This window comes from Lepisosteus platostomus, chromosome 21, assembly GCF_059453375.1.
Source record: "Lepisosteus platostomus isolate fLepPlt1 chromosome 21, fLepPlt1.hap1, whole genome shotgun sequence".
Lineage (NCBI taxonomy): Eukaryota > Metazoa > Chordata > Actinopteri > Semionotiformes > Lepisosteidae > Lepisosteus > Lepisosteus platostomus.
In genome coordinates this window covers 15,405,310-15,431,139 of record NC_142631.1, presented here as the reverse complement: position 1 = coordinate 15,431,139, position 25,830 = coordinate 15,405,310, and the positions used below count along the sequence as shown (strand labels likewise).

The window sequence follows — 25,830 nt, the reverse complement described above, 5'->3', positions numbered from 1 at the left end:
TACTGTGGTGTTTTCAGTCTTAATATAAAACTAAGTTTTATAAGGCCTTCGGAAGACCATGATTGCCAGTTGTATTAAAAATACAGATATCACTAAACAGATTAAACATTTGGGAAACAAATTGTTAATTCATTGTCAGACAACAGCTTAAATATAAGCCGTTACTGTATAATAAAAATTCAGTGATTTTTAAAAAGATTTAAAACATACAGCCTTATACAATTGTGATGTTATTAATCACATAGACAAAACATACTAGTCAAAAAGTGGCTTCATTCAATTTGTAGCACAATTTTAGTACACATTTCTCACCTCCAATATCCTTTTACAATGAAGTATTTTGTTTGGACAGCATTCCATACAGTTAAATTACCACAAACCATATGGTTTAATTCCAAAAGCACTTCTTAGAAGCAAAATTGATATTTTTCTTCTACAAAAGAAAAGAATACAATGTGCTTGAAAATTATTATAAATAAGTCAATAAAACATTACTATCCTGCAACAACAGACAAATCTTTCAATAGGACTTTTGTAGTGAGCCTCCTTCTAAATATTGCTACACAACTGTGATCACCAAACACAGGGGGTCCACTGGGTATGAGACGTACAAGGGGGCTCATTCCCTGCTTCACAGAACTTCGAATCAGTTCCTTCTGAGACCACAGGTGCTTCTTATTTACTTAACTCAACTAAGCATTCATTTAACTGAGCCTCTTTAACCCTTTTACCAGGTTTACAGGGAGTAATAGTTTTAAAAGGCATATAAAACCAGCTGGACTGGGGCCCAGGAAAGACCAAATCTGCATCTCACTCCAGTGGTTTCCCTGCAGGGAAGGTCTTCGGCGAGGTCAGGTGTAAATAAACTAGAACTGAATTCAGAACTGCAGGAATTCATGTCTCGGCACCACTTCTGCGTGGGTTCACTGTGTCACAGGAGGAAGCAGTTAGTGGCCGATGAGAAAACTCTCAACTGACTTGTGAAGTTATAGTACTGAAGGTGTCTAAAAAGTGCTAAGTGAACTTGCTGATATTTCAAGACCGTGAAACGGTTGACCCACCCTGCAAACGTGGGAGATCTAAGATTACAGATTCTGAAATGTACATGAAAAAAGAGAATTAAAATATACCACAGGTGCTGCATGCTTCTCTAATTGGCTTCACTGCTTGATTATCTGTAGTCCTAATGAAGGTATGTCTTAAAAACTCCTCATTTGCAAGCTTAATCAGGTAATCTGACCAATCTGAGTAAAGTAACTGATTTTGTGAAGTTGCTTCCAATGACTCTTTACCACATTGCAAAGCCATTGCAATCTTCAGACTAGAAATGTGGCTCAACCACTGCACGCATTGATCTGGAGTGTAGGATACCCAGACACTCACTGCCTGAGTTGTGTCATGTAGAAACACTCAACCAGCCAGATGAATCCACTCAGCCCTGTGCGCATCCATCAAGTCAGCTAAGACCTCCTCAGCTTGTTGTGCAACAGTGACTCCTGGGACATGAAGGCAGGCTTGAAGTGACATCACAGAGGAGAGGGATATCATTCCTTCTACTGATACTAAATCTCCTGGAAGATATTGCGGGGCCCTCAGTGTATAAAATAATTAATGTCTCTACTGCCAAATAGGTCATGTTGCAGGTGTGCTTACACAACTCCTCTTTCTCTTTGTATAGTACAAGGACTATAATAAGCTGATTCCACATTGATATATATAACAAAACACTAGCCAGATTAATATATAAAATGTCATTTGGAACTGTGAAAGCATGAGGCTGTTGACAAGGCATTCCTAGAATGAACCATGAAACTATTCTATCATTGCAGGGGTGGTCTACTCTGGTCCTTGAGGTTCACAGGGAATGCTGGTTGCTCCTAGTTACCTAATTGAACCGATTATTCATTTAATTGGATCAATATAATCATCCTTTTCTGAGACTTAAGCAGAAGATGTAAAGAGACAATGGCTGGACATCATAAGGCATTACTTTGTCAGCTGGTTAAATATCATTAAATTTCCTTCAGCTTTGATGTGCTTGACTGGATAAACGGATGAAAAGGAAACTCAGTGGAAGCAATGCACCACTTATAAGACAGTGGATACAAATTTATACAAACATCTGGCACACTCATCAAAGCCTCACAGCTACACAGCATTGCTTTGCTATAATAAACAGCACATTGATTCCTCTCTTTACATATGGACGGCATATATGTGCTGTAAATGGCAATGGATTTACATAGAGCTCTGGGGAATGCAGGAGCAAAGAAAAGATCCATATTGTGATTTTACCATTAGGTGCTTGAAAGATTTGTTGGCCTTTTTTGAAAATTGCAGACTGCCAGTGAACCTCTATTGACACAGCTTTGTATGAAGATAAAGACTCCATCGTAGTTCATCATTGGAAAAGTATCTGTGACCCCAAGTCGGTCATGGCCAACTCAACTTGAACATGGCCAAAGAAGGATAAGGTTTGTATGCAAATAAAATGTTTGATCACTAGAGCTGCACTATTTGATAGTACCCACTACTGAACATCACTTTGCAAGTACCTGCTTCCATAATGCAACCAGATACACAGACTAGTACCTCAGTGGCCTGTTGGATTCCTCATTCCTGGTGCTATTATTTTCCTTAAGTGAAGAACCAAATACATAATCAAAAAGCAGCACAATTAGTGTGGTGTTTGTTTTAGCGATAATTCCTTATACACTGTAATACCCAAAGGGGCGTTGTAATAGACTGCTGGAACATTCTCAACTCTAGCTTAAAGGAAAAGGATCTGTAGCCAGTTTGAAGATGGAAAAACTACAATTCCCAGGGATGCCTGGGGCTCTGGAGAAGGCAATCAAGGGAATCTGACAACCCTGGGAAAAACTCAGATATTTAAGGGAAAGAGACACAGAGTGGGTCTTTAGTATGACAAGCAGGGAAGACTGGTACAGGTTGCTAGTGACACCAAGTGAGATGGAAAAATTAGAATTAATTTTGTTAAGCAGACTTTGAGGATTCTGAGGGTGGAACTTCTACCAGTAAAAATTTGAACTTGCATGGCCTGAGGAACAACTTAGGTTAAAACAGAAATCTGGAGTAGATAAATACTGCTGTGTTCAAACAATTCCTGCCTGATGTATCAAGGCTTGGATTTTTGATACCCAACGCTTTATTTTCAGTGTTTTGGAGACCCAGTTCTCCAATAGCAGCCTCTAAATGGCTCTTCATTAACTGTATAAGAGAAAAATCCCTCAGAGAAAGTGCAGGTCACATCAAGAAAATGAAACCTCCTTTGTGCTGTTTAACAGTATCCTGTGCTGGCTCTGTTAACTCTGATCCATCCCCTGATACTCTTCACACACTGGCTAATGTAGGCATTTGTGGGAAATCTAGGAATTGTGGTTTTATTGACCAATTATGCTGTCTGGATCTGGGAACAAATCATGCTAAATGATCTCCTCCCTGGATTCACCTTGGTGTATCGTAGGTGAAACATAGGTGCTGTAACTGGAGAGTAATCAGTTAATAGCTATGAAACCCCCAAGGGAGCTTTTTCAAAAATATAAAGATATATGGTTACAGCAGCCTTTATATTAAAAAGTCCCTTGAGGTCCATAAATTAGTGAGACAGCTCTTACCAAATTGGTTTTGAAGTCAATAAAGTCTAAAACTAGGTTGTTAATGAATGGCAATTACTTTTCCCTTTATACTATTCTCTGCAATTCTGCCGATTCCTTTATCTTTCCCATATTTATATTCTCCAATTATTTCCTCCCTTTTTAGTACACTAATTTTGAGTTGGCTGTTATGGGGTGCATTTTGTTTTTCCTCCAGAGCGCAATTCTTCTTCTGGACGCAATAAAATATTTACAAAGGCGACACTCTGGCAGGAGACAATCCAGGCTTGGGAAAATGCATTCAATGAACCATAAGGAGTGACCAAGGGGCAGCTGCAGTGGAGGTGGGATGCAAAAAGACATTCGAGGGAGAAAAGGAGATCATGTACAGTTTTATAATGTTTTAGGTGAGGAAATGACATCGGGACTGATCGCAAATTACTGACAGATGGGCTTGTTGTCATCCCTCCCAAACTTTTGTTATAAACTCAATCAAAATCAAGGATTCATGGTCTCCTCACTGCACCAAATTCTAGAAGCACTGGAGATTATATACATCTGAACTTGAGATCACCAGTAGGCAGTAGGTCTGTCCATCCCACCATCACAGAAAATTTTTATTTCACGTTAGATGACCATTTGATCACTCTTTTCTCCAGACAGGAATACTTTGTTAAATATAAGGCGCCTGATTGCAGCTACAATTGATTAACCCCTCTGCACTTGTGGGAGTAGATTCCCAAGATGTTTGAGAAAAACTTGTTCATTCTCTTGCAAGTCCTGGCATCAGAAAAGTCTTTCCTTGTGCAGGATAATGATATTTTATGAGGCCTGAAGAATATCAATGAACTGCAAAGTGTAACTGCGCATTAACTATATGTAAAAATTTCAGGACATGGGCATGCTGGATTCATTCTTTTATAGGTGGCTCCCAAATTGCAGTTTTTCCTAAAATGTATGGTAAAACAAAATATGGATATTATTATTACCAGCATTTCAGCACTGTGATCCGCTGAAACTGATATGAAAACAGAAACTGGCTTATGCAATATAAAACTGTAAAATGAAACTCATACAACGTAAGAAAATGAAACTCATCCACCTGAATGATTGTTTTTATAAACATGTTATTTGTGGGGTTTACATTGTGCCAGAAATGGTCAACTGTTTCGTAAGGATAATCTGATTTAGTTTTATTCTGTGTAATCTCTAATTCACCAAACATGCAGTTTGAATTACAGTGTTATTTTCTTTTTAGGTTTCTGCAAAACTGTTTCTGTTTTTCAGTTTTAAACAGTCCATTTATCATGGTCTAAATCATTCCGGTCTGTCAAAACACAAGCCAGCTTCTGTGTGCAAATACTGAAATAGACATTTACATTTTGCTTCATGGCATGCTTACTTTAAAAGTAATAATGCCTCCATATGGTTAAGATTGTTTATGCTGGTATAATTTTCCAGCTATGTGATGATTTTATTTTGAAGATTGTGGCTGGCTTTAATATCCCGCCTCTCGTGAACCAAATCCTGTGTAAGAGCAAATGGAATTGGCCAGAAATGGTTTTGAGAAACCCCACTATAAAACAAATGTCTTTCAGATGAAGGTACATCCCTGTGGTTTGGATCTATTCATTCTGGGAAAAAAAGGAAATGTGGGAAACATAAAAAAAATTGTGTGGCACTGTGAATGTTTTAGAGATATCCAAGAGTTGTAAAGCACTGAGAAACACATCTGATTTCTTCTGTGCCATGTAATACCAGGCACCACATTCATGTTAACAAAAATTATAGTTGGCCTGTTCCGCTACATCAAGCATTCAACTGCATAAATGTCCATCCATTTTTAACCACTTTATCCAATTCAGGGTTGTGGGGGAGCTGCAGCCTATCCCAGCAAGCAATGGGCACAAGACAGGGGCACCAAATAATACGCAACTTAAAAAAAGGTGATTCCAAACATTGACATTTTTGCCAACCTTCAGTAGTCACCTTTTTTCTAAAACCGATGTTACTGTTATAAAGCTCTACAAATAAAATAATGCTCTAAAGCTCTATCTGGATGAGTACTGTTCTTTGTATGCACTTTATGTACCTCAGAAGCCACAAAACAATTTTCTATTCAAGTGCTGCATTTATTACATGTTCTTGAGGTTTTCTGTTTATTTCCAAAGCCTTTTTTTTTTACTGCATCCCAGGGATAAAGGAACTGCACAAGTACACATTGCCAATAAAAGTCTCTCCCTGTACCAAAACAAACGCATTCAAGCCGATGAGGACAAAATCAAATCAAGAGCACGATTAATAAAGGAGAACAAAAAAAGGTCCTGGTAACGGAAACAGAGCTCAGTGGCGGCTCTCATATGGAAGTGCTTAAGAAAAGCGTGTTTTTGAGCTTGAGAGGAGCGGCGAGGTTATTGAGATCAGCACATACTAAGCCCCGAGCTCGTCGTTCTCCTACAGAGAGCAAAAACATGCCCCCCCCGCTACAAGAGGGACTTGAGCAAATCATTCAAGCTTACAGCTCAGAGTGCCAGCAAGACCACAGTACCTGAAGTCTGGGAAGATGTGTAAATGACTCCCAGTTTACTGCTATTTGCACTGATCAAGACCGGTATCACCTCCGGCATCACCGAGAACTCCCCACACTATTTATGAGCTAATCCTGTTGAAGCCTCCTACCTCATATGTTCAAGGCTCCAGGGTAGTACAACATGCCTGATTTGTGACCAGTATATTCTGCTTCCCATGAGGGACTCCACTCCAGTTTTTCCTAGGGAAGCGCTCCAAAATGCAACACTGCTGCTATGAGGATGGATCAGATGCGCTCTGTAGCATAGAGGGGGGTCCGTTTGTTATAGTTCAGCGTTTCGGAATGGCTGACTCAGAGCAGGGTTTCCCAGAAACGGGACACTCGCTCTGGCTTCAGGGCTACGGCCGTTTGTGGCCAGCTATCCCATTCAACATCAGCGAGCGTTTGACTGTTTTCCAGCCCCAGAAAGCGAAGAAGATATGCCAACTCCATGACAGTTCACAATGGGAAAAGCAATCGCTTTTTTTTTAAGTTTAAGAAAGGGATTTGGCGCATGCTTCTGCCTTTTTTTATATAACCACACAAAAATATCAGAAAGCCACTTATTCCTGGTAGGGGTTGTAGCTGCATAGAGCCCATTCCAGACCTATGCGGCACACTGAAGGACTGCATCCTAGTCCATCACAGGGGACACACACACAAGACACCAATTAACCTAGCCAGCATGTGGGAGGAGTTCGACGCACCCCTAGAAATCCTGTTCAAACGCAGGAGAACTTGGAAACCAGAAAGCAGGCCCCCCAGTCTGGAACCAAAACCAAGAGCTGTGAAATATCAGCACTCATCGCTGCACCATCTGGGCGGTGACTTCATCATGTAGGAAGATGGATGTCCTTGGTAATTCTACATGCCCATTAACCTGAACATTGAATGCTGAACATTAACAGAGACCTTTACAGCCAAACTACTCATCTTCCCACTGTTTCTTTCCATTTAGAGAATGCTACAGTGGTAGTTTCTTGCTGTTGAGGCCTAAGTGTCTGACCTCCTCCTCGGTTTTTCAGGGGTCAAAGCTGTAGATAATATTTTCTCCCTTAATGTGGGTAGTATGCACCCCAGTTTTTGCTCTTCCCACAGGTGCTCAAGAAAATCGACTTGGCCAGGTCATGTTTCTAAATTGGTTGGTATACGCTGGCCTTGTTTTAAAATGGAGCTCAAGGAAGATGGTTTCTGCTGCTGTGCCTGCTTCATTCAACTTCGTATTATTGGGTAAGAAAAAAATGTCAAGGTGTATACTAGAGATGGAACAATACAGTACCATTCCTACAAAAAGAACAGGTGAAATTTCTGTGAATCTTACAGAGCATATAGTTATGCCCATTAGGCAGTGTGCCATAGTAACCCACTGCCCTAAATTTACTAAGAAAGTTAATTGCTCTTAGCTAGGGTTCATTCAGGGTTTCAGGAATGCCAAAAAGCCACATGATATGCATGCACTCTAAGTCAGATATTAAATGTTTGAGCAATAGTGCTACTACTGCAGAAATAAATTCATCACAGACTGCTATGACATCAGTGAGAGATTTCGTGATTTTGTTGTGGGGAAAAAATGCCTTCATCCCTATATGAAAAATGAAATAAAATTCAACTTAATCAGAGGATTTAGGAAAAAGCGGAGAGCTTAATATCATTATGGGCTTTGTGTGTACAATGGGGACACGTGATTTTTCTGAATGAAGAGGCTCAGGTAAAAAGGACAAAACAGGCAGCGTGGGTCAGCGTTTCTAAGAAAGTGGACCTCTTAAAGCCAGAGAATGAGCATCAACAGCTCCCTCATGTGGAGTCTAGCATACTCCTATCAGCTAAGAGATCGGAACAAAGACACATACTCGTTTGACACGTCAATTGAATGCAACATGACCTTCTTGGACTCATTTGTCAGAAAAGATTTCTTTTGAGACAACGGGATGCATTTGTTGTACAAGTGCAACAGGTTTTACATGTTCCATGACATGTCCAAATTTCCTTTGTGAGCACTGTTTAACTACTCATCCGATGCTGCTGTTGCCTGTCAGAGGAGTGAGTGGCTCACACAGCTCAGTTTCTCCAGCAGTGCTCCATCTACTCTGCTTTCTATCCCACTCAGCCAATCATTCTCATTCAACACCTCTGGAACCCTTCTGAGTGGCATATATTTTGATGAGGATAGTGGCTGCCCCTCAACTACAGGGATGTACCTCAATACAACCAGTGAAATAATGACATGCCACAGATAACATCAGATGTAGTGCAGTCAAAAAATTAAGAACGTATTGTTAGATCTTTAAATTGAAGTCAGCTTCTCTCAGTATACACTTTTATAAAATTGACAGATACAATAAAATATCTACATTAATCCCTTCCAGATAACTTTCACCATGCAGCATTTAGGCTTCAAAAATACAAATTGTCGTCAAATGTTTCACTTAAACTAAGAGAAACTAATCCTTTTCACCCATCCAAAACGCATGAGTACTTAGGAATGTATTGTTTTCCATTTGTGAAGGCTAAGAGCACAGCATATTTGTCAACATTGTCATCCCAGTGAAACTTAGTTCAATTATAAGGACTACAACAACATCACGCCCTCAATTGGACTAAAAAAAATTGTGAGGCCATACAGTACGAGTTAACAAAAATGATTTAGACTTAAGAGCTACTTGTTCTTATTGAAAACTGTCCCTTTAAATAGCTTCATACTTAACAGGCTCAGACGGGGAAAAAAAACTTCAAAAACTATTGTTACAGTACATTCTGCAACTCAGAAAAATATATGCATCTTCTAAAGTGCAATTATATATATATAGTTATATAAAGTATATGTAGATCATATTTCAAAGAGGAACAACCTACATATACTGTAACTTGACTCTGATGGACCAACTATATCTACACTCCAGCTTCAACCAGAACCCATAGTTCAGCAGCTCATTGAGATCAGTGATCCATCATGGTGTGACAACCAGGCTACAGTGTCACAAACTGAATGGCTGACAGTCTATACTGTAATAGAAGAAGCTTTGTGTTGCCTAATCAGTCAGAGCTACGAGGGCAGGCAGACTTCCAAGAACACAGACTGCTTATGTTAAAATCAGTTTCCAAGGCAGTCTTCTAGGAGGTAAAATGCTATCTCCTACATAATACTGACATTATCACTGGGCCACCTAAGGACATTAAACAAGCCATGAAATTCTGAGACCTCATTTTATTTTTAAAAATCACTGAGCAAATCCAGTTATGATGAATGGCTCTATAATCTTTAGATAGCCAATGCTATTATATTGTAATAGCTAGAATTGAAATTAAACATCAGAAACTGTTTGTTCCAGTTCCTTTTTTTTTTGTATTTTATACTATGGATCTCAAAGACCTCTTCAAAAAAAAATTACCCACTGAAGCTCAGCAGTGTGAGCCTGGCCAGTACTTGGATGGGAGACTTCCTGGGAAAAACTAAGGTTGCTGGTGGAAGAGTAGGTATGTATGGGTCCAAACGTACAAGTACAGTGACGAGGACACTACACTGTAAAAAAAAAAGTATCTGTCCTTCAGATGAGCTGTAAAACTGAGGTCCTGACTCTCCATGGTCATTAAAAGTCCCAGGATGTTTCTCAAAAAGAGTAGAGATGTTAACCCCAGTTAAACCCTTTACTCATCATGGCCTTCTAAAAATCCCCATTATGAACTGGCTTCATCACTCTGCTCTCCTCCCCACTGAGAGCTGGTGTGTGGGGAGTGTACTGGTGCACTCTAGCTGCTGTCACATCATCCAGGTGAGGCTGCACACTGGTGGTGGTGGAGGGGAGTCCCCATTACCTGTAAAACACTGAGTGGAGTGTCCAGAAAAGCACACTAAGTGTAAGCATTATAAATTGTTCAATGTGTGTGAGTGTTTGCCCTAAGATGTGTGCCCTGCCTTGTGGCCATTCTCTGCTGGATCTGGCCTCTGTAATTATACTAAACCACCATGTAATTATACTAAACCGTTAATGAAAATGGATACATGTCTGATTCTAAAGGCCTGCTTGGTAACTATGGATGGAATATTAGACTACAGCATTAGAAAGTTTAAATTTAATTAAACTGTCTTAATAAAAACATATAACCTTAACTAAAGTCTAGAGTATTTTTTTCTCCTTTTGTTATACATGCTTGAAATTGATTTTAATTTTCTAAAAAGCTTTAGAAAATTTTGTAAAAAGCTTGTGTCTTTAATCACTTATGGGCAAATGTATTACTGGAGGTATTCTTTGTGCTGAACAAAAGAGCACAATTCAGCTTTTCAACACAATTGTATGCATTTTTGTCTCAGTTACGTCTTCTGGCCCTGACTTTTTTTTAAAAAAGGGGCATTTTATATGCCTTCCAGCTCTGCACAATCAGCAGGATGCAGGAATTTTCATGGCAGATAAGCAGTAGACAATGCCAAAAATTCTGTATTTTTTGCTCTCCTGTTGCATGAATGTCAGGCCCTGGATTTTTCTTCCCAGACAGATTCCAGCGGTTTCTGGAAGAGGACACCCTACACATACTGGGCGACTCAGGCAGCAGTGACCCAAAGCTGGCTCAGGACTGCGCTGGGGGAGATATGATACTTCATGTCAGTGAGCTGCTCCTTGGGCTTTACCCCTGCATCAGCTGATGTACCAGTAGGAGTTCCCTTCCCACAACAGGGGGATCATGAAACAGAGCCCAGTGGGTGCAGATCAAGGCCAGGCAGCTTGCTGGGTTGCATAAAAAAAAAGTTACAGGCGTTACATAAACACTCAGGTTTTCACTATTCACAGCATAAAACCCATCTTCAATACCATGTTGGCTTTCAAACAGATTGCAAGCTTAAAGAAATACACAAAAGAAAGCGTTTCCTAGTGCCCACTGCGTGCTGGGATAGGCTCTGGGTCCCTCAAGACCCTGAATTGGCAGAAGCGGTTAGAAAATGGATGGTTTTGATTAAACAAGGGTAAACAGTCATCCCCCCAAATTAGGTTAGGGATTCACAAACTTTATAGGCACCCTCAAGTTGCCTACAGTGCCGAGACAGTTACTCATTAAGAAATAGATACTGAGTAAAGTACAGTCTTGCAGAACTGCACATCTTCATGTTTACAAGGAGTCATGTGGTCATTAAATTTCTTTTAATTTTGTGGAAATGCTAATAAAACCTAAATAACAAGGGCAAATGGAGTGCCAATGGTTTAAGATACTGGCTTATCACTTTCACTTAGGCATGACAACTCAATCCAAATTAACGAGATTTCCAAAGTAGGAGGAATGTTCCAAACAGCTGTTCAGTCCATGTTCCAGTTGCAATGATATGGCTATTAGAGTACTTTGGTCATGCCCTATTAATCAGCCACCACGATCTTTGCCTTAAAGGCACAGCCTCACTTAATTTATTAATGAAAGCCTTTGAGATATAAAGTAGTTCATTTGGATCATGATCCTAAGTGTAGGAAACAGATCCTCACCCAGTACTTTTTTTACACGTTTCGAGAAGCAGTCGGCCAAGACCTTCTTTGGAGTTTTCCAAGGCTTGGATTTTATTCTCCAACAACGGATCCTTCAGTCCATTGCAGTATTTCAGCCTAGCCAGTGTCTAAACACGCTGTCAGTCTGATTGATTATATATGACAGATATAAATCCTACATATTACAGGACAATTTACCATTTCAGTTCAAGACCATGTTGAATGGAGCCTTCAAATTCATTCTGAACCAGGCAGAACTATATAATGTTTCAGAATTTGTTATCTATGACCATTAAGGAGTGCATTCATTAATATTTGTACGGCTACTAGCCTCAACTCTACTATTTGCCCCAGATATGTCATTTTATGGATAAAGTTTGAAAAAAGTGGAAGATTTATTCATCTATGTAATGTATTATGTGTTTTTGGCTGGATTTGTTATGGCTGTTATGAAAATTGTTTTTATTGACATTTTACTGGCAAGGGGGGAAAAAAAACCACCTGAGGAGACCTTGCAAGGCTTAGGGAAAGGAGATTGCATAATGTCACCATGACAACATCAACATTCTCTCTCCCCCCCACACCCACCCCATCTCTTTGTAATTTGATTACACTTCTTAGCTGTGCTCAACTTCACTGCACTGAAGCAAGAGGCTATACAGAAACCATAGACCAGGCTGGGGGAAATGCAGCCCAAGATTGAGGCCAGGAGCAGGTGGATCCTGTTTTTGAATCGCAACAGGAATGCTCTGTCTGAGCAAAACCCAAAAGACAGGGATCCCAGATATAGACAGGTAGGAATTATCTTTACCCGTTTTGAGAACGGAGACAGTGCTAGTTCTGAAACTCTCACAAAGAATTCAATGCATTCTACTCTGAACTACTTCAAAGTTTCAGCAAAATGTATCTGTGTGAACCGGGGACAGTGCTGCACAGTTCAGGTTTGTGAAGTTGTTCTGGACTATTTAAAAGAATAAGAGGTGTTTTAAACAGGAGAGTTTAACTATATTCACAAATCCCTCATCAGGTAGGTGGAATAAAATGAGTTTATTGTATAATTCATGTGAAAATTGCAGACAGTGCTGGCCTTAGGCAGCTAATTGTTAACTATCCACAGAAATGTTAGAATTGCCGAAAAGTTCTTACACTCTCCCAGACTTATTAACTTATTGGAAAGAATGTTCCACATATGTGGTCTGGAATAGAAATCCACATAATCTCAGAGGACAGAATTTAGAGATTAGAGGAAAGAACCTGGAGTTTAAGCCTGAGAATATCTTCCATATATTAAAGATGAGATGCAACTTTAACCCGAGTCGAATTACATTTAGGATGAGGCAATAAACTAAGGCTCTAAGCAATTATATATTTTTTTAGTTTGAAAGAATGAACTGGCTAAATTCCAAACTCCCTCCCTTTGACTTTTGACCTGTGCTATTTTTCATAGACGTCCTAGAAACCACCCATTTTCTCCAGTTTATGTCAGTTGCAGTATATGTAAGCTACCGGTACAAGAGGACTTTTGCACGTCACCCCAAAGAGAGCACCATTTTAGTAAGACAGCATAAATGCAACTGTGAACAATTATGAAAACTAACAATGAAGTCTTCAAAAAGCTGCCTATTAAGAAGCCCTCACCAAACGGATCAATGTGGCTCAAATCATAAAAAAACCTGCAGCCAAAGTGGGGAAAAAAGTCAACGAAGTTCTACCCTCAAAAAAATCAGACGCTATCTGTGTCGCTATCCTGATTTCTCCATGGAGCTCCTAGTAATTCTGTTTGGAATGAGTTTGTAAAACATTTATCTTGCTTCATAATTTTGGGGGGGAAAGCAATCACAGCAAATCGCTAGTGGCTGTACTTCAAAGATGTCTGGGCATTCATCACGCCGCCTGGATGAGAACTGCAGGCGGGCACTTTTTAAATAGCTCTGAAAGCCTGATGTTGAAGTGTGTGCACATCTAAGCAAGTTCAACTAAAATCACTTTTGGTTACAGCTACCAAGTCCTGAAATTGTACAGTCTGCAACGCATGTGTTTAGGAGGAGAGATTAGTGCGAGTGTGGTAGGTCGGTAATTTTGCTTTATAACGTCTACTAGACCACCTGGAAGTTACACAGGGACTACAACTGTTCAAGAGGTTGGAAACCATAGATCTATTGCATTATGAACACAGAACTGTCAAGCTGCTAAATTCAGGCCAAGCTTCTAATTACTCTAAACTTTATAACTGGGGCACGTCTCTTATCATATGGTCCCCACCACATGCTGTGATGTTGCCTATGCAATTGCAGTGAACTTGAACTGAATTACAAAACAGGAACACCGAGAAATTAAATGGAAAGAAGATGAATTATACTATTCCAGTTAAAAATAGCAAGGTGTCTGTACTGCAAAGTATATGTTTATTAAATATACAGTATAAATGTTCACATATCCGTTGTCTGTCTGTAAGATGTTTCTGGACCTTATGCTGTATTGCCTACATGGTGTGGTTTGCATTATCATGTTAGCTATTTTTGGAATCCTCAACAGCAGACATTTTTTGTCAAGGATGTGGCAGGAAAAAGGATAGGAGACTTTAAAAAACATTTATAATTCTCTTTTACCGTTAAGTTGTTCGATACAATATCTGGTATGCAAAAAAGGATTCAAATGTATTGAGCTGCTAAACGCCTCCCTTGTGAGTGAGCTACAGTGTACAGGTAATCAAAATGAACTACAGGAGCCCGGATCTTCTACTAAACTGACTGCACAGATTGAACCCCGTCCTGTTTGTTCTGTAGAACACACAAAACACATTATCACGACAGGAAATAACCTGTCTTCCCCAACACCACAGCTAAGAACAGAAGAAACGATACAAACAATGAAAGACCATTACGCCTATCTAACTTGTTTGGTTGTTGGTAGAGGAGTTATTTGAGGATCTAATCTTGCCATTTCGTGATGAATGCCAGAGTATCAAATTCAAGTTTAGCTTGTTCCAGACTCCTGTAGTTATGGGCATCAAGAAGTACCTATATTCTTGGCAGTAAAACCAATTCATCTCAACTTCCACATACATCCTCAGGTTCTTTAATTTTGAAGGCCATTAGGCTGCCTTTGTTGATGCCATCCAGCATTTCAATAGTTAATAAATCCTCACCTCAAGAGAGCAAAAATAAAGACAAGTGTGAACATGTAAGAAACAAAATGCTAGTACCACTGGGTCCATAGAAATTAAATATGGAGAAATACTGACAGAAGACAAAGTATAATATAAAATTATATGGTTGAAATCCTTTGCCTCCCAATGAAAAATACTCAAAGCCGTTATTGAATATGGCTGTCTGCTTTCATGCTGTGATTTACAGGAAAAAGAACAGGGTCATATTTCTGAGTTCCAAACAAAGACAAGGTACTCTGTTTCACTCAGCGCTTTCTCTCTCAATATGTACAAGTCTTAAGCATGTCAGCGACATACCCACATCTCATTTGAAGATTTTATGCTTTGATACAGAGAAAGCGTGAAATCCACTTCAAGCTCAACAGCTACATGGTTTCTTTTGTAGTTTGAAGGGTCTCTCTTGCACCCAAACCCCACTGAGGATTCGGTTCAAAGAGGAGTGAGGAAAGGCGTTACTAGACTTAAAGGAGGTTCCTTCACTGACGAGATGACAGAGCTGAATATTTTTAGCCATGAACAGAGCCTTCAACAGAGAAGACTACCATGGCTCAGGCTCCACTGGGTTGACTTTGGAGCACTTTCCTGAATCAGCGATGTAATAACCACAGGACACAAATGGAAAGCAAAGGGAAGTGGACTTAAAAACCAAGAATGGGAGGAACTCTATTCAAGAGCTTGGGAGTCTGAAACACGCTACCCTGCCATACTGTCAAAGTCAGTAACCTGACGCCTTTCAAGAATGAATGGATGACCATTTAACTAACGGCAATCAAAGAAGTTGGATATCCCAAGTGGTCTCCTCTTCTCTGCATCCCTTCTAATGTTCTCAAAATTAGTTCAGCGCCATCTGTCCTAAAGCATGTGGTCCCTTCGGATATAGTGTGAACAGTCAATAATTCAGTTTGATTGTTTGCCAGGAATGGCCTGCAAAGAATCTTCACACGTTTTTGAAGATCGTGCCTTTCATTTGAAACCTCAAAGAAATCTGGAAAATGTATAAAAATATGATTCCCCCTTGATAAACAGGGTCATGAGAATTTGAACTTGAAAGCACTCAACAGCAGTAGGGCCACAGGCCTTTCATTTCATCAAAAAAGAAAACTTATCAGGGTCCCTGGAGGAGTTACTGAAGAGGAAGGAGTTCTTTAAATAATTTAACATGACAGCTATTTATATCCTCTATAAACAATGTGGCAAACAGAATTATAAAAAGTGTTTTCTACTTGCAAAAGTATCAGAGGCTAGTTTAACTTGTATTTAAAAATCATTCTTGAATGGAATCTGTTGTTTATTGATGATCTACATTTGACAATTGATATTTCTTAAAATATTTTTCTCTAGTATTACGACATTTCTTAAATGATCCCATGAGATACAATTACTGTATTAGTGTATCCTGCTGCACCATTTGCTTCCAAAACCAATTCCTTATCGCGACCAAGGTCACTACACTGTAGGTGGCATTGTCCTTGGGGCAAGACTGGTCAGTAAAAATCCTCTTCCCTTATGAATAGTGCCACAAGTGTGCTGACAAAAGCGCACACTGGGCTTTTACAATCTGGACTAGTGAAGTAATTTATCCTGTTTTCACCTGCTCTTCTGTGTATAGGGGCTCCTAGACTCAGTGGTAAATGATAAATCTCTAGGAAGTCCGAGTTAAACTAAGGTTATACCAGGGTAAAAGTATAAATAAATATCCTTCACAATCTGGGGGATATAATCTTTAAAACAAGACTTTCTTTTTGTAAGCACATTCTCTTGCATAAACTGTACCTTCCCAAAGCTGAACTACAAACTTCAGTCTGTTCGACTGGTAATGAAACTCACCTGCAGCGAGTAAAGTCGACAGGCCACTGAGCTCTGATCAATCAGATTTGAGGAGTCAGGCATTTTGCTAAAGGCTCAAAAGTACACAGTCCTGGTCTGAATCCAGTTCTTTATTTTTTTGTACAAATTTGTCCTTTTAGATTATACACTTCAAGCACCAATAACTATTTGTAACTGTTCACACCAGGTCACAGCATTGATCTTTAAAGTATTAAATAAGAAAAGGATTCACCTAAATAGTCTAGTTTTAAACTTAAACATTTGTTACCGAGACATTTCCTAACCACAACCAAAAGAAAATGGAGAAAACTGTGCTTTTTAGATATTGAATAAACCTTGCACTCCCCCCCGTTATCATCAGATTAAACACAAGTCATGTCTTTGGGGAATTTTTATACTCGCTTCACTTTGTTACCAACTACTGTTGTGGTTTGTTTCCTATTGTGCTATTTCAGTAAAATAGAGACTTTCATCTTTTCAGATGCACCAGTTTGAAAAGACACAGATTCAGCTGGCTGTGAAGGATGTGGTCATCCCTGATCTGTCAGACATGATGGGAATCACTCCTCGATCACAGTCTGCCAGGAACCCACAATGCAGAAGGACACGGAGCACTCGGAGTCCCCAAAAAGTCTGGTGAGTACTCACAGTACACAGATCTCTCAGTTTCACAAAAGCAGTTAATCCAATATAAAAGTCAAATTGCTTCAGAGTACTAAACCCTTATATGTGCGTTTTTTTAAACCAATTTGTCTATATTTTGTCATGTCTTGTGTTGTGTTTTGTGGTCTAACAGGCAATCCACCACAATAAAATGATTCAGGAAAGACTTGTTTGATGATGGGTGTCCAGTGGTATTGGGTAACATCATAACATCAAATCATGAAGACCAAAATCCAGTCTGACATAGTCCTTTATTTGGCCACACCAGGTATTTCTTTACATCTTGGCTCACAGCAATGACTCCTGCATTACACTAAGAGAATGAGGACTGATGCCCATTCTCCTCCAGCCTGACCACCCATCTTGCTACAAGTGCTACAAGCCCCACAGTGCCTTAAAGTAGTGCTGGATCCAATGGGAGGAGGACCATGTTGCCCTGTGACTGTTTTGCCAAGAACCCAGGGTGCCCTGGTACACCTATCCCAAACACCCCTGGTGGCTCTATTCCACTTGTGAGCTACAAGTCACCAAATGACATGACCAGCACCTGAACACTAGAGCTCAACACCCAGGCTGAGGGAGGAACTTCAATCTTTACCACACAGACAGTAGGGCCCAGAAATAAGTGGGAGTATAATCGGTAGTAAAGCCGAAAGATTCAAGTATAAAAATCTTCCGAGCCATGCTGAGCTTACTGACCCACTAGCTCTTTTTAATCCGATGTTTTTGACTGAATACAATTCTGAACCAATATGAGGAAACTCATAAAAGGGGGTTATACAGATAGTGTAAACATCAGGCAAGTGGAGAGTGATTTCACCTTAATGTTTTGTAAGTCCATCACAGGTTAACCCCCTGTGAGTACAGTATTTAATACTGGAGCATCCAGAAAAGTGCTATATAAGGGTAAGCAATGAATAAATGCATAGCACAATTAACTATAAGCCTGAGTCAGCAGTTTTAAGCCTTTGCTTGTTAGAACCTCCCAGTGATACAGCAAATAACACGACTTATTAAATTTGTTGCTGGAATTCCACATTCTCATGCTGCAACTGGCAATAACTCCATTTTAAAAGAAATTGCGGGACAAAAGCTTAGTCCCCGACAGTTACACTAAAAGGAGGAGGATGCTGAAGCTTTCTCAAGGAATTTGTAAGGATTGGCAAGCATCAAGGCCACGCCTAAGCCTCAGCCAACATTCTCTCATCAGCCTTTACAGGCCAGGAGTTAGTGTTCACCAACAGCCAGTTGTTTCTACCCCTTCCAATGCCTAGCCAGTGAAATCATGATCTTAACTTTATAACTAATTGAAGATGAATGCACCATTACATTGTCTCAGTGCTTAACTTCATTAGTTCTAAGCAACTCTTCACTCTCGGGTTGAACTATCCCATTACTTTTCTTGGCTCTGGCCCTTTGCAGTGAGGTAAGAAAGCTGACCCCACGTACACTCAGTAAAAAGCCCAGTGTCTCATTTGGACAGCCCACTGTTAACAACATGAAGCCCACAGCAGCACTTGAGTGCCAAAAGTATTTGTATCTTTCCTTTTAGCAGAAGTATGGGAGAAACCCATGGAGAGTTGTTTTAAACAGAATGGACCCCTGCATCACATTCATTACCTTTATTACAGTCTGTAGCACTGAGAAACAGTTCTGCAATAAGACACAGTCACTCACATGATCTTGACCTCTCCATGTGGCAGCCCTAACACCAGGACTGTCAAGCATATTGTGATGTTTTCAGGGGTGCTCAGGTCACAACCAACCAAGACCACAACCTTACACTTCCCAAGAAAAGCCAGTAAAATGCTTTGTCCTCAACACACTCAGGTTAATATATTCAATAATAATATAAACAAACAGTCTTTAACAAACACCAAAACCTCCAATATTACTCACTCTGTCCTTTTTTTCCATCCAAGAAAAGTCAACACCAAAACTCTCTGGTCCCTCTCAAACAAAAAAGCCCAATGTGTATTTGCCACACCCTTTTAAAGCCATCAAGCAGGCAGCTAATCCCTCACAGTTGAGGCTGATTAGACAGGAAATGAGCAGGCCATGTCCCAATGGCATGTTGGGATGTGTAGTTTCCATGTCCCTTACACAGAGGAAACTACAACTTTTTAAAGAGACAGGGTCAAAGAGGATAAAGGCGTCTCAACACTCTAAGCCCGAAGTACACTCCCTTTATGACTCTGTCCCACATTTAGTCACAGTATGTTCTGTAGATTAAATGATGCAAGTGTCATTCCAGGTTTCAATTCATTCTCTCCTTTCTTCAAGTCATTGTGAAGGTGTTTCCACAGGAGAGGGTTCGTGCAAACTTTCAGACAGGTGATGCTGATGAACAGCTGGAAAACTGGAGGAAGGACATTTCATACTCCTTTGCTTTTCAAATGTTTTGGACTGGAGCTGTAAACAGTGGAATGTGAGAAGCAAAACCTCAGCCCTTGCTCTGTGTTCTAGCAAGATCTTCAAATGTGGTAGGACTAGGTCAAGAACTCACTTCGGTCTTATTTTCTCCCGTGTGAATGGAAACCTCACGGCCTTCATGTCCCCTCGGGGAAAAAAAAACAGTTCCACCATTCTGTCTCTTTGCGGTCACATAAATACCTTGGGAAAGTAACTCCCTTCTCCTCACCCAGCTCAGCTCGCGTCTCTGATCCGAAGGGGAGCAGTGAAGAGATGCTGGCGTCAGGAAGAGCCACAGGAGTCGGCATGAGGCCAGTGAGCGCAACCGTGACAACCAGCATGATCCCCAGCGACACAGCAGACGCCCCCCTCACTGGTAACACACATGATCATCATTGCTGCTGCTGTGATCCTCATTCAGTCGTTTAAATAATGCATATATCCAAGGCAATGTATGAATACATTACATGTAAAAGGAGCAAATCCATACAGCATCTCATAAGTACATAAGAAAGGTTACAATCAAGAGGATGCCATTCAGCCCATACACCCTGTTTGGTAGTTAGCAGAAAATTGACTGCATTTCATACTGTACACCTGCTGGCCACAATGTTAGGGACCTCCACTGAAGAAGATGGGTCTCTGAAAGAGTCAGAACTTCCAGAACATAATATAGCATGTACTGTATTCAACAAGGCTGTGAAATATTGCCAGCCATTCCATTCATCTAGTAAGCAGGATCACCATAATTTGGAGAAGCCTGCTGCCAAGAGAATCTCTTAATTGGGCTTCTTTATGGTAACGCTAATAATAAAGGTCAGGACTTTGATGCTCCTGGGAAGACAGAGAGACCAAGTTTAGGATCTCCAGGTGTGGCTGTAATAGAGATCCTAGGCGGTATGGTTCATGTTAAGCCAGGTAAGTCTTCATTCAAAGTCTGGCCAAAAGCAGTGGAGTGATTGGATCAGCACACAAGGAGTTCTGTAGGTCCAGGAAATTAAACACACGGAAGGCAGCCAGCGATATGCGCAACATAGAGAATATCCCATCGGTTTAGATCATCTTCAATGATTTTGAGACCTGGGGTGAAATTAAGACTAAATAACTTAGACTGATTGGTTTAAAAAACATCAACACCAAGGTGCCCAATGTCACCTGTTGAAAGGTGAGTTGTGAGCTACAGCATTCCAGGTGTGTCCATCAAGTGGTAATATTATGGATTTGGTCCAAATAATTAGAAAAATCTGAGGTGCTTCAAAATGCGGTTATCAGTTTGAACTGGTACTGAATTTCTATACAGAGCCATGTTGTTGAAGTCCATACTCTGGCTTCCTTCAAGAAACAGCTTTCCTTTCATTTTCTCCCAGTGGATCCAATTGTATTTCTTTTAGGAAAACTTGCAGCTTTTTTTGCAACTTCAGCTGTGCTCCCCGCCTCCCATGTGTTTATAATACCTCAGGGATCATTCAGCACCAAATTTATCCTCTGGGAATTTGAATCATTTTTTTTTCAGATGATCCAAGTAGTGGGAAATGATCTGTAGAACAGCCAGGTGCTGCCCTGCTCTCGGGAATCTCTGTTAAGATTATTTGCTTCACTGTGAAAATGCCTTTTTGCAGCTTTAGCTGTAAAACTAACATATAAAAGTAGAAAAAAAAAGTGCCTTTTCATTTCGTTTTTGTTTCGGCTACAATACACTTGAGATCTGTAAGACTATTTTCAGACCCCTGGGTAAAAAAAATAAGTGAAACAAGAATCTTGGGAAGTGATTTTTGATGTAATTACAGCACGGCAATAATAACTATCTAGTTCCATGAGTGAATTTAAAAATCCCACAGCTGTCCCTTTCAAAACGCTGGCCGATATGTTTTTCTTTTTCCTTCAGTCCTTAGACAGTTAGGTAAGTACACATGTTCACTGGAGCTCCCAGAAGATTAGCACTATGGCAGACAGATCCAGTCCCTGCTGTCTCCACACTGGGCACAGTGCCTTATGGCTCTAGGCTTGGATGTTTTCACACTGTTAACCTGGTACGTTGATCCCATGTGAAAGGGCATATGGGGTATGTCTCATTTTTCTTGGTCATTTCCAAATACTTCTTCATTTTTTTCTCCTGTAGCAGAGGATTGATTCCCACCTATTATTGTATATGTGTTTTTTTAGGCGAGTAGGCCTGTCAGAAAAATCAGATCCTAAAGATACAAGAAATGCTGAAAATCCTCACAGTGTTGTTTCAGACTCCCATTACGACCCATAAAACGAAGCCATGCTTGGCTGGTTTTCACTCAACTCTATCATTTATAGAGCTCTAAACATACAACGCAGCTACGCTCCTCTAGGACATGGTGTTGCTCAATTACATTGATTCAGCCCCTATTGAAAATATCAATTCAGAGCCGCCAGCAAAACTAATGGCCCTTAAAACAGAAATCCAATGAGAGACAAAAATAAAACATAATTCATTCGAAACTGCAGTTTGGTCAAATGTATGTCATCGGGTGGTTGGATGCTGCAGATCCACTGCCAATATCAAAACTCAGTACTCACAGTGCAGTCTCTTTAGATGTAAAAATGCCTTCCTCTCATACTTTAAGGAGAAGCAGAACAGTACCAGCGAGAAAATACTGCTCCAATTGAATTGAATTGAGGAAAGACAGGTTGTTGTCACAAGCCGCACGCGGGCAACGCTGACAGCGTTGCATTCCCACGAGCTGCTGATCACTCACTAATTGACTTCACTCCCCTTGTCAGTTTAAACTCCCACTCTGCAACCTGTCCTCGCCCACTACCGAGGTTCCCTCAGCCTGAGCTACGTGTGCAGTGAGTGACTTACTGTCACGCCCTCTGCAGCCAGAGGGCGCTCCTGCTCTGTCCTGTCTCTCATTTCCGGTTATTTGCTGTCCTTCCGGTCCGTCTCTTTCCCTTGGGCTATATATTTCCGGGTCTAGCACTCCGCCCGGGCTCAGCATTGACGTTCGGATGTCCTGAGACCCGCCTAGCACCAGGTCGCCCCACGTCCGCTACCTGAGGGCATACGACACTCCTGAACACTTTGCACTCACGAGCCCGGGTCTTTTTCCCGTTCCGCCGCTACGCATAGGGTCATTTTTGCTCTCCTGTCTCTCCACGGTTCGTCTCGTTTTTCAGACATCCGTGACACTTCCCCCGACTCCTCGATTTGCCTTGCGACCGATCTCCGCCCTCGCACTAGCCTCACGACTCGGATGGCGTTCGCCTTGGAATTCAGTTGTCGCTCTCAGACACCGCACGGGGTCTTTTTCCCCACCTTTCCCTCAGAATACGTGACAGCTGTACTTTTGGGACATCATGGGGTCCCTCGTGTAGTCAGGACCTTGGTTGAATGTTAAAGGACTGCAAAGTGTCCTTAGTAACCATACTGGGGCATTGGTTTGGAAATTCTGGTCCAAATATTTCTGTATACTAGGATTTTTCAGCAATCTCCACAATATACAAGGCACTGGAGCACAGGTTAATAAAAGGAATAATAAAACAATAATAATAAAGGAATAATAAAAGGAATTCAGGACAAACAATAACCACGTTTGGTATAAATGTAATTGATTTAATAAGCAGGATCCTTAGCCAATTACTGAAGGTGCCCATAACTCCTGAAGGATTGGGTCACTGATGGACCAGGGTTGGTGATAATAGGTGTAGCTCAAAGGCAATATCATTTTTTTAAGAACTGACCATGCAATTTCCACCCTGTTCTACACCTTTAGCTGGTGGAGACAGAACCATTGTTTTGAAGGCCTTGTCTTCAAAAGAACCAAAGAACCAGACATGATCTTCATTGTGGTTTTACGTCTGTTAGCACGAGGGGTTCGCTGCCATCTGCAGGAGAGACCGCACAGTGCCAGGGTCCCGAGAGCAGTGGGGCTTCTTCACAAGATGGCAGGAGGAGCTGCACCAGGAGAGGAGTCTTCCCTACAGCTTAAAGATGGGCTCAATGTCGACCAAGGTAAAAGAGGTTCTTGAACTGTCTGCTCATAACGGGTACAAGGCAGTTTTCCAAAAAAGACCCTATATCCATGTAAACCTTTGCACTTTTAAGAGCATAATTTACATCTCCTTTCTTGATTACTGGTTGCAGTTCCTGGTATATGAGCAGGATATGATGACCTCTTCCTATTTAGATTGACTCGTCTCATTAGCTGCTCCACAGAAACTAAAGTAAAAAAAACCTTCCACACAGGTCACCCCTAATCAGGAGAGTGAAAATGTTTTTGGAAGTCTAAAAATTTCTGTGCTTACCTTACTCATCCAGCAGGCTGTTTTCTGAAGCCCTGTTGAGCGCTGTTTTTGGGAGCCAGTCAAACTCTGATGCAAACAGTTAAGCAACAAAAGAGTTAAGGATCTAAAACTTTAATCAACACCACCTTTGTTTTAAATCGTGAGTAATCAGGACAATCCTGCCACTGTGTTAATGTGCAATACAAGCACGTGCTCCACTCTAAGTTATAGAAAGTCACCACATGGTAATTATGAACTCAGTTACATTGTAAGGATGGTCCTAGGTTTTCACTAATGGATGGGAAAACACAGAAAATAGGAACGGATGACTAAGCTGATGGGAAGTTTGCGGTTCACTGTATCAAAGCTTAGTCTGTATCAAAACAAAAGTTACCATTAACAAAAAAATTATTATATCCCTGACCAGGGGAGCTGGTTCTGAAGACCTTAGACCTCTGCTGCAGGTTAGCCAAAAAGTAATCACTCCCAAGTATGCTGACCATTCAGTTTAAAGCTGCTTGTTTCTGGGAAAGCGTTTTGAGAAAGTGAAGTCTATCTTGGAAGCCTCTGGGCACAAGGCAGGACTACACTCTGGACAAGATACCAGTCCATCACAAGGCAAACACACACAAAATAACACAAGGAACATTCAAAGACACCTTTTAATCTAGTCAGCAGGTCTTTATGTCTATGGGAAGTGAGAGGAAAATTGGAACATTCATATACCACACATAAAACACCCCAGCCCAGAATCAAAACCAGGCCCAAGAGTTATGAGGCAGCAGTGCTAAACACTTCAACACCAGGCCACCTGTCTTCGCCTCCTTCCTTCAATAATCCTCAAGTTGTCAGTTACTGCCAGTTACTTCAAAACTGGTTTTTATTTCTTTACTGTCTGGAATAAGGGACGTTTTAATTAAGATCCTCGAGTGAGAAAACTTTAAAACGCAAAGACAAGTAGACCTTGAAATGACTACCCCATAAAGAATATAAAAGTGTAATTGTGGCGTTGATGTACTGTATATGGTTGAAAATGCAGTTCCCCCGATTCTTAATTACTGTCATTTCGAACAGCTCTTGCCATCTGGAGATGGTGTGTCAACACTTAACTGTCTGTTCCCTCTCACGTTTCACTCCTTGAAACGGCCTTTTGATATGCGAGAGAGGGTGACAACACAGCCACCCCTCCACCTCCCAGCACCAGTCCTTGGAGCATATTTACTACAGTCTCCTGTCGCTGATCACAAGCAGAGCGGACAGATTCCAATAGCGAGACGCCATTCACAATTAAAAAATGTGTTGTTTTTTTCGTTCTTTTGTACAGCAGCGTTATTACTGGGTGTTCTTTTGCAAAAAATTGAAATGAGGAGATTTGGGCTTTGAATGCTCGAAACTCGTGCTGCTGTGTTTTGTTGACGCGGCGCCACGTGTACCAAGTCTGCTGCGTTGTTTATCGCCTCTGTTTGGCGAGGATGCATCTCGCTCATCTGTTTCACACCGACTCCACCATCTTCAACAGGTTTCGCACAACCGGTGCTCGTCTTCCATCCATCAGTCATACATCACAGCCCCGCTGCCTTGTACAAACCGCGCGCATTAAAGCAAAGGGACATTCCCAGCTCCCGCAGACGTTTTCCGACCCATTTCAATTTGCAGCTCGCACTGCGTTGGCAAAAGCTGAAGCGATCATTGTTTTTACTAGCATGATCTTTAGGCAATGATTGAATGTGCCCATAAGCTCTGAAGGGTTGGGTCGCTAAAAGACCAGGGTTGCTGAAAACAGGTGATAGCAGACAAGAGGGAACACTATCTTTTTAAGTGTTCCCCACCTCAACCCATGGGTGCAGAGCCATTCAT

General features: G+C 40.9%; 1 protein-coding gene and 1 long non-coding RNA gene across 5 annotated transcripts in view; one reads left to right on the top strand and one right to left on the bottom strand.

Annotated features, from left to right (window-relative positions):
- Positions 1-19,963, bottom strand: part of LOC148644086 (uncharacterized) — a 66,221-nt gene extending 46,258 nt beyond the window's left edge. For all 4 annotated transcript variants that reach the window (XR_015928824.1, XR_015928823.1, XR_015928821.1 and 1 more), the window contains exon 1: positions 19,207-19,963. This is a non-coding gene — a long non-coding RNA (uncharacterized LOC148644086). The remainder of the gene's footprint in view (positions 1-19,206) is intronic.
- LOC148644085 (uncharacterized) overlaps positions 12,286-25,830 on the top strand; it is a 22,838-nt gene continuing 9,293 nt past the window's right edge. The window contains exons 1-4 of the mRNA XM_088614732.1: positions 12,286-12,442; positions 17,126-17,280; positions 19,953-20,095; positions 23,555-23,701. Of these exons, the coding sequence (XP_088470858.1) occupies positions 12,335-12,442; positions 17,126-17,280; positions 19,953-20,095; positions 23,555-23,701 (553 nt within the window). The 5' untranslated portion in view covers positions 12,286-12,334. The remainder of the gene's footprint in view (positions 12,443-17,125; positions 17,281-19,952; positions 20,096-23,554; positions 23,702-25,830) is intronic.